The 9,879-nt window shown below is 38.0% G+C and overlaps 1 protein-coding gene across 1 annotated transcript; it reads left to right on the top strand.

The window, feature by feature from the left end:
- The first annotated feature begins 6 nt into the window (after positions 1-6).
- tmem69 (transmembrane protein 69) lies at positions 7-6,965 on the top strand. The gene is made up of 3 exons (XM_020510380.2): positions 7-104; positions 1,057-1,109; positions 5,655-6,965. Exons 2-3 carry the CDS (start codon positions 1,065-1,067, stop codon positions 6,378-6,380), a joined length of 771 nt encoding a protein of 256 aa, XP_020365969.1. The 5' UTR covers positions 7-104; positions 1,057-1,064; the 3' UTR covers positions 6,381-6,965.
- The last annotated feature ends 2,914 nt before the right edge of the window (positions 6,966-9,879 follow it).

Below are 9,879 nucleotides of genomic sequence, written 5' to 3'. Positions count from 1 at the left end.
GGTTCCTCTGCTTGGGCCGCCATGCTTCCACTTTAACGGTTATTTGGGGTTTAATTTCGCAGGCAACAGAGATCGCTCGTTTTGTCGATTGATTTCTGTGGAAGGTAAGGGCGCGTTTCTCTTTAATCACGGCGTTCGCTCTCTGGGTCACGTTCTTCGTTTTGTTTTTAATCGAGAACCTTTCACAAAGTAAAATGTCCCCCAGGAGTTTCACAGGAACACTTATCAACCTCAACATTATTGAAACATCTCGAGGATGTATGAGGGCAGACAACCAAAAGCCTGGCAACGAAGTACATTTTATCGCAGCGTCTTACTTGGGGATGTTCGGATTGTTTCTGCACAGGCCGCTCATCACCCTTTTCCTTGGTATTGTTTTGGGCTTTACAACTGTGAATTGAATCCAGATTGGAAATGAAAGAAATTCTCCTCATTCAATATCTTACATGTATAGCGGGCATAATAATGCCATTAGGGAGAATGGGCGTCATAAAAGCATAATGTGTGCCCCAGTATTTTCTAAAGTGCCACCTTATGCTAACATTTGAAAACTGCTGTCACCATTCAGCCATGTTTCTGCATTTTGTGGAGTTGCTTTTCTTTGAAGAACGAGGAAAATCTTATAATTTTGGTAAATTGACAAATGTAGAATTTCTCGTAGTACATGACTTGTAGATAGCACTTGCAATGTCACTTCTATGGACTTATTGATTTTATTAGAGGAGGTCAGTTCAAACCGGCATCAAAACAGGAATTTTAAGCATAAGAATTAAAAATGGAGATATACCAGTAAATGCACAGAAAGTTAATTACGATCCTTAGAATTATAAAACAATTTCTTCCTTGCTAAGTGGAGACTGAAATATCAAAATTCAAATTGTCAGGCCAAATGTGACTAACTTTAAATTAATACTCACTCTCAGGGTTAAAAGACTACCTAAGCTATATCTACTTGATCTAAATAAATTTCTCAAAATGCCCTTACCTTCTTTCTAGCTGTGCAGCTATTCAAGTATAGAGGCATACTTTGACACGTTATTTCATTTTTTTTTGCAGGTGGCAAGATGTTAGCTTTTTTGGTGAGGAGATGCTTGCAAACAACTGGAAGAGTAAGTGTTGAACCTGTTTCAAGAGTACATTTTCTGGAACTGCACAAACAAGATTTGAGTGTACTGTGTTGTGTAAATCTTTAACATTTGTAAGAAACATTATAGTTGTAGAATAAATGCTAAGCTCAAGGGAGCATGAGCCAATGCAAAAATTCTATTGGAAGTCATCTAGACTAACAATAATACATTTTGGAAAGGCATGTTCAAAAGTTTTTTTTAAATTTTTCATTGGATGTGGGCATCGTTGGCTGGGCCAGTATTTAGGAGGGGAGTTCCTGGATTCTGAGCCAGAGATGGTGAATGAACAGTTTTCCATGCGTACGTCGGATGGGAACTTGCAGATGATGGTGTTCCCTGTGCTGGTGCTGCCTGTGTTCTTCTAGATGGTCATGGACTTATAAGGTGCTGTCAAAGGAGCACTGTTGAGTTGCTGCTGTGCTTTTTTAAGATGCTACACATTTCTGCCACTGTGGGTCATTGTTGAAGGTGTGTATGTTGAAGTTGATGGATTGGGTGCTAGTAAGCAGACTGCCTTGTGCTGAATGGTGTTAAGCTTCTCAAGTATTGTTGGAGCTGTGCTCATCCAGTGAAAATGGAGTATTCCAACGTACTGTTGTGTCTTGTAGATGGTGGGCAGACTTTGGGGAGTCAGGAAGTGACTTATTCACCTCAGAATTCCCAGTATCTGACTTGCTCGGATAACTTGAGCATTTGTATGACTGCTGTAGTTCAGTTTCTGGTTAATGGTTAATATAGTACAATATATTTAAACTGATAAAAATATGCTGATATAGCAATGGATGGGATTAGTGAGGGGTAAAGGAAGAACAGTTAAAATTCTTGTAACTGCAAGAACATGTGAAGTTTTTAATTAGTGACAAATAATTGTTCAAAATAAATCAGATGTTTCTGCTGAAGAATAGTTCACAGAGGCGTATAAGATGATTTGTTGTGATTTTTATTGCTTTCCTATTTACTTAAAGAGAATTTGCTAATCTCTGGGCATCTGAAATGTCAGCAGCAATACTGAAACTTTAACAATGGCTTTCTTGTATTATGATCAAGTGAAGAGGTGAACTAATTCCTTTTCTCATTTTCAATTTGGTTTCAGTGGAGCTTTTGAATCTTAAAAGGCTGAACTGCCAATTCCGTATGTCCCTGACTGTGCAGTTGGTCAGAATTCAGCCAGACAAGTATTTTTCTGTTAAACACTTTGAAGGGTTTAGTTTCATTGCTAAAACCCATCCAGGTAAAAATATTATAGAGGGCTAACTCAGGGTTCACATATCTTCTATGGACTCATTGTTTCATAGCCAGGGTAAATAAGTTTTTTTTTAAAATATCTGAACCATTAACTCTTAAATGATCCATTCTTCATTTTGATAAGGTAGTAATAAGTTGTTCTAGCTGTGGTTGCTTCGCTTGCCAAGCTGGTTTGTTATTTGCAGACGTTTCATTACCCTGCTGGGTAACATCATCAGCAGCCTCCGATGAAGCGCTGTTGTGTTTTTCCGCCTGGTATTTAAACTCTGGGGTCCATTGGGTTTGATTACCTCATTTCCGGTTTTCCTTCGCAGTGGTGTATATATAGGGTCAAGTTCTATGTGTTTGTTGATGGCCTTCTAGGTGGAGAACCAGGCCTCTAGGAATTCCTGTGCTTGTCTCTGTTTGGCCTGTTCTAGGATCCTGGTGTTGTCCCAATCAAACTGGTGGTTCTCCTTATCTGTGTGAATGGAGATGAGTGAATATTGGTTGTGTCTTTTTATTGCTGGTTGGTGTTCATGTACCCTTGTGGCCAATTTTCTTCCTGTCTGTCCAATGTAATGTTTGTCGCAGTGCTTGCATGGGATTTTGTATATTTCATTGGTTTTGTCCATAGTGGATAAGGAGTCTTTTGTTCAAGTTAGCAATTGGTGGAGGGTTGATGTGGGTTTGTGTGCTACTCTGATGCCCAACAGTCGTAGGAGTCTCGTGGTCAGTTCGGATGTGTTCTTGCTGTGAGGTAACGTGATGAGCGTGTTACGGCGTGCAGTATCTTCCAGTTGTTGTTCATGTGATAGGCATCATCGGATCTAGTTGTTCGGGTATCCGTTGTCCTTAAGTACTTGTTGGAGGTACTCTTCTTCTTTTTGGCACAGTTGTGTTGCTGCAGTGTGTTGTTGCCCGTTTAAGTAGTGTTTTCACACAACTTCGTTTGTGGGTATTGGGGTGGTTACTGTTGAAATTCAGTACTTGGTCAGTGTGTGTCGCTTTTCTGTGTACCTTCATCAGGAATTCCCCGTTGGCCCTGCGTTCTACCATTACGTCCAGGAATGGGAGCTGTTTGTTCTTTTCCTGTTCCCTGATAAATTTGATGCCAGTGAGAGTGTTGTTTATTAGTTGGTGTGTCTCCTGTAGTTTGGTCCGTTTGATGATGATGAAAGTGTCGTCCACGTATCGGATCGATAGTTTGTGTTGGGTTTGCAGGAGGGCCTTGCTTTCGAGTCTCTGCATCACTGCTTCTGCTATTCATCTGGAGGTAGGTGACACCATGGGTGTCCCGTTGATCTGTTGATAGATTTGGCCATTAACGGTAAAGTCAGTCGTGAGGCGTAGGTCCAGAAGTTTCAGCATGTTGTCTGTGGAGATGGTGTCACTCGGGTCTTGTTCTTAAAGTAGTGTTGCTAGTGTTTCGCTTGCTAGCGGTATGTCAATCGATGTGAATAGGGCGGTAACATCAAATGACACCATGGTCTCATCATCATGTATTCTTATGTCCTTGAGGGATTTGAGGAACTCCTGGGCTGAGTGGATTGAGTGGGGTGACTTGCTGACAAAGACTTGACAACGAAGACTAAAGCACCTCATCTGCAGTGTGATTTGTTTTGTACTTGATGTGGAAGAAAAATTACTGTGAAAAAAATGCAGTTGGAGGTGGGTACTGAGGAGGATTTTGAATACAAAGACAGGTGTGGCATGAAAGAGAGTTTTGAGGATACAGTCCTGGAGTATACTGCCACATGGGGTGGAAGCTTTGCAATAGTGGTTGAACTGTATTTAAGATGATTGCATAGTTAGGTTGCTCTGAAGTCATGGAATGTTTTGGAAGACTATTGTACAGGTTTTAAAATCAGCATGAATCCAGCTTGAAGCAAACAATCAGACAAATTAATAAAATTAATACCACTGGCATGATGTTTTTTATGGGAGTTGGAACAGAATGTCTACTAACTTGCTGATGTTTAACTGGAAATAGTTTCATGTACAGGATTTGATGGTCCAGAGCTTCAAAGTAATAGCGGAATTGGGTAGCAGAAAGTTGGGTATCATTGACAGACATGGTAAAGCTGATTCCTAAATACATATTCTTTAGGGAAGTGAAGAATTTTATAACCACTTGTGATTCGTGTGCTGAAATGTAAATGCACTGTCCAGTGTGGAAATGAGGCATAAAACCCCACAAAGATTCCAAGTTCAATCACAAATTTAAAACAAAATAGACGTTTTGGCACTTGGGGCTCTGAAGTTGGCTTCAAGCTGGAAAACAGTTAGCAATCAGGAACTAACTCCTGTTTTATCATAATGGATGGTTGAAAACGTGTTGATATCAAATAAAGTTAAATCTGGTAAGTTAGTGATGGTGGTTCACACACTAAGAAACGATCATTTGGATGCGATGGTAGCACTCATGATCCATTGAAGGTTAGCACCTTCAAAAGGATAGTAGCAATGATGGCTAAGGTGAATCTGTCCTCATTTGGAGGTGCTTAAGGACTACAATCTAATGGAACAAATCATTTGATTGCCATTTAATATTAGAAAAGTAATTGGCACAGTGGGCCAAAGCACTGGCAAAGAAGGGGAATTGAGAGAAAAAAAGCCTCCACTGTGACAGTAACAATATGATGCCATTATTATGGTGCACAAAAACACTCTACCTACCCAGTTTATTTCTAGTTATTTTCTTACGTTTAATGGCACCAGCATCCTGATCCAATGCAAGTAGAACTCAAGTCAGTCAATTTGACAATCCAGTTCTTTGAACCTTGTCAAATCCAAATGTAGAAAACCTGAGAAATAGCAATGTACAATTTTGTTTATTACCAGAGCCATAATTTCAAATGATTAATCATGATTAGTAATTTGAAGAAATTTGTGGTCCTCGCACAAAAAAAAGTTGCATAGAAAGTTCAGTTCAGAGAGGAGTGGAATTCTTTTCCATATTATATAACACCAGTTTATTCACTGATGTTCTGACTGCAATCAGATCCTTGACTCAATGTCTGATGTTTCATGCTGAGCCATTTTCTTCACAGTTTTATTTCAGTGGTGATTTAACATTGCTTGATAAGAGAAAGCAGATCCCAAGTCTACCTCAATGGGAAAGGAATTCAGCAAATCCTATATGCATTATCCTCTAGCCAACTGAGAGATTTGGTGTCTTAGCTTGCCAATATAAATCATATTAAATGTCGCATCTTTACGTACTCAGGATATATAGATGTCTCAACTCTATTTGGTACCTTTCTGCAGCTAACATATATGCATTGTTACTCTGTTCTCCAGGTTCAGAAATTACTACAGTTTCCAAATGAATCAAGAAACATCATGCCCTCTAACTTATTGAGCTCTTACACACAAAGAAGATTTATGACCCATCAAGCCATCAAGTACTTGCAAAAATCTGCATTTTTTAGGAGTCAGACAAGCTATTTTCATGTATCATGTCAAGCATCCAAGATAAAGAAAGTGGAAGAACCAGAGAAACGTGAATTAGACTTACTACGATATGATTTCAGAGAATTGAAGAACAGTCCCAAACCTGCCCTCTATCTTGGCTACGGTGGATTAATTCCTTTTGTGTCAGCTCCCCTTGTAATGGCCATAACAGAGACATATTTTCCTGAGCTAGCTTTTGCCCAAATTGCATATGGAGCAGCAATTCTCTCTTTTGTCGGAGGAATAAGATGGGGATTTTCAATTCCAGAAAGCAGCTCTGCAAAACCTGATTGGTTGAATCTGGGAAATAGTGTGGTTCCTTCTTTGTTAGCCTGGATAGCTCTACTCTTTCATGATAATCTGACTGAAGCAGCAATTCTGATTATCATGGGTCTAGGTATAGCATTGCATTATGACTTAGCCTTACTCGAAGGTTATCCAAGTTGGTTCAGAGCTCTTCGAACAGTGCTGACTGTGGTAGCAACATTTTCCTTGGTTGCCACATTAATAATCAAAAGTACATACCCTGAGAAAAAGCTATTGCCAGATGAAAAAATAAAATCTAAAGGGTAGAGAATTTATCCTTTCAAAAAAGCAACAGAAAATATATTATTTTTAAAAAAGCTGCAATAAAATTGAAGCAGAGACGCTTATAAATGGTGTGATTAACAATTAATTCACAACATTATATTTGAGACTCTGATCACCGTTCAAAAATCTAGCTGTTGAAAAGTTATCTATTTAACTTGCATATTATTCCTATTTTTCTGTTCAAGCTGATCATGTAAAAGTACTATCAATGTTGTGACCTAACAAAAAAAATATAAAGAATGCTGAATAAAGGTCATTATGTCGAAAGTTTCTTTATCTATGGTTACAATCCTCACACAAGGTTTAAGATATTTATTGCTCGCTATTTTATGTAAACTATCAATTGACATTACATTCTGACCAGTATTTGCATTTCAGGACATGGTAGAGTTACATAGAGTAGCATTTTTGTGCGGGCTTTGTTTGTTTGCAATATCCTGGATGTGAACCAACTATCAAGTAACTATATTGACCTAATCAATGAAACAAAATTCGTTTAATTCTAAGCGTCCAGAGAGATTGATGTCCTCAGATTGTCACCTTTGTTTTGAGTAATAACATAAGTCAGGCACTGGCCCATGATTAATTATAGGCAGTTTGGTAGTAGTCAACACTGTATCCAAGAGCTTTCTATTGCCCTACCACTGAATAAATGCATCAGCATTGCCAGTAAGTCTGCAATTATCACATGCATTGAAATAAGCAGAGACTGCTGGTACTTCTTAATGCGAGAAATGTATGGCTGATAAACATGACTTATGTTGCAAGGTAATAGGAGAATCATGTTAAAGGTTTTAACACTTCAAAGTTTAATTACTCTAAATATACATTTTGTACTGAAGACTATTTACAAAGTGATGATAAATTGCATTGCATATTTAATCTGTATTCTGATCTTGAGTCTGCGAGATTGTATTCAAAACGTATCAAACGAGATCGTATTGATCATTGAAATTTAGTGGTAGCATCTGAAATATTCCAGTAAATGAGAATATAAAAGCATGAGTTTGCTGTTGAATTTGCAGGATTTGCTAAACTTCCATTGAGCTGATAAGGATAAATACTCTGGCCTCTTAAAGACCGTAACACATTTACTGGCATGGTCATTACATATATTTCTTTAATTCAGCATCAATGTAAAAATCACAAGTGTAACAGTTCTTATAAAAAGAATTTTAAAAAATTGCAGTTTTCACATTTTTGATTAAATCCTCTTAAACATCAGAAGGTTGAGCTGAGTTTATAAAACTCAAAATTATAAAATGTTTTGAGTTTGCACTAAAGTTTGGTTAGCAATAAATTGCTCTCTGTGTGGTGAATCAATTAGTCTTTAGACCACATCAAGAAAGAAACATTTATCTTCGTTAAAATTCTGGAATTTTTGAATACAGGTTACTGTTTTATCTTTACAATTAATCCACTGAATGAAGAGATGAAAAAAAACTGTTGTACATGTAAGTAATGTTACACTGGAAGATCTCATGTGATGTTGCATGTGAATAGTATGGAAGAAATGATGTCCAGTTGGTCAAATATGGTGGTCTTTCAACTTCATCTGTTCTAGTTAGGCCATTGCTCAATGTCCCCTGGAGACAAGTCATCTTTGCTTTTCCAAATTAATTCAGAAGAAAACTTGCTGGGCAAGCATTTATTGTTCTTCCCTGATTGGTCTGGAAGAAGTGTAGTGGTGAGCTGTCTTCTTGAACTGCTGCAATCTTTGAGAATAAAGGACACCTATAGTGCTTTTAGAGAGGGAGTTCCAGGGTTTTGATCCAATGAAAGTTAGGGAACAATAATAGTTTCACGTCATGATACTTTGCAATTTGGAGGGGAATTTGCAAGTGGTGGTCCTCCCATGCATCTGCTGCCCTTGTCCCAGGTGATACAGGTCATGAGTTGGGAATGTGCTGTCAGTAAAGCATTTTGTAAACAGTACACATTGCTCCCACTGTGAGTCAGTGGTGGGTGGGTTGCAAATCAAGTAAGGTTTTTTGTCTTGGATGGGGTAAAGCTATGTGTGGTTGGATCTACACGCATTCAATCAAATGGAGAATATTCCATCACACTCCTGACTCATGCCTTGTAGATGGCAGACAGGCATTAGGAGAAAGTAGGGGAGTTAATTGCTGCAGAATTCCTAGTCCTAGTTGCAACAGTATTTATATGGCTAGTTCAATTTCACTTGTGTGAATGTTATTTGCTACGTTTAAGCCAAAGCCTGGATGTCACCCAGGCGTGAATGGAGGCGAAGTCTGGAGCAGACTCGAGTCTGCTCCGACTTCTGTGCTTGAAAGGGCTGGAGTTCTGAACTTTTTATTTCTTTATTTTTCTAATTTATTTTTAAGAATCTATATCGAAGATGGTGCTGTAAGCGATGACTTCATTAATTTTTCACTGTATTCATGTAAGTACATGTGTTAATAAACCTAATTCTAATATGCACAAAGCTGACTTTTGACAGATTCAACGTACTTAAAATTCTCAAACCTGCAGTACAAGAAAAAGGCTGTTGTTTTGAAATCGGGGAAGCATCTTTGCTAGTCCTACTTGCCTGAAGAATTTTAATAGCTGCAGCATATCTCTGATGCCCTGTACTGCGTTATTGTTTGTAGATATCCACTGCCAGTCAGGGAACGCAGCCACCAAAACAGCCATCAGGCAACTGTGCAGCATGTGAAAAAGCCATTAATCTCTGCAACAACAGTACTTTTAACACCAGCAGTTATAGAACACACAAATCCGGTTTGCATAAATAAACTGGGTTTGCTTAAAAAAACTCACGATGAAGCAAAAATCAATGCTGCAAATTATACAGTAGGTGTGTATATATATCCTATGATATGGAGTAATGAACTTCAATTTATACGGATATTTATGTAATAAAAACACCAAGGCATTTCATAGGAAGGATATTAAATACTATTCAACATTTCGCTACCTAAAGATAGATTAGGGTAGAAGACCAAAAATTTGATCAAGAAGTGTCACTTTTCAAGCATTGTCTTTAAAAGGAGAGAGTAGGGAGGTTTCGAGGGGATAATTCCAGAGATAGAGATTGAGCCTTAACCAACTGAATGGTATTGGTTTCCAATGGTGGAATGATGGAGAAACAGAAATATGTCATTTCATATGTCATTTCTGAATTTGTACAAACTTTTTTTTTGTATACACATAAGCAAAGCAATTTATTGTGCTGAAATACATTTATTAAGAAAATATATATCTAAAATAATCTATCAGTTCATACATACAAAGAGAAGTACAGCTTTATTCGGTATATAAAGCCTCCAGATAACAGGTCGTTTTGTACTTCTGGCATTTATGCTGAAGTATCAGTAGTATGCAAAACCATCCAGTTAGTGTGTAAACTCTGGACATCACTTAAAAAGGCTAACATATTGGTCACACACATATACTTTAGAAACATTCACTCAGCTGCTTTCAAGGAAAACTTCACTGAACATATTCACAACCCAAAAAT

The sequence above is a fragment of the Rhincodon typus genome, chromosome 10 (assembly GCF_021869965.1).
Source record: "Rhincodon typus isolate 14 chromosome 10, sRhiTyp1.1, whole genome shotgun sequence".
Classification (NCBI taxonomy): Eukaryota; Metazoa; Chordata; class Chondrichthyes; order Orectolobiformes; family Rhincodontidae; genus Rhincodon; species Rhincodon typus.
The sequence above is the reverse complement of the archived record's forward strand: the minus strand, read 5'-3'. Positions and strand labels throughout refer to the sequence as shown.

What these genes read in the sequence shown, in the direction of transcription:
- tmem69 (XM_020510380.2), top strand. Translation starts at nt 1,065, where the DNA reads ATGTTAGCTTTTTTGGTGAGGAGATGCTTGCAAACAACTGGAAGA. An exon ending in GCTTGCAAACAACTGGAAGA is followed by an intron (nt 1,110 to 5,654) that starts GTAAGTGTTGAA and finishes TCTGTTCTCCAG; the next exon opens with GTTCAGAAATTACTACAGTT.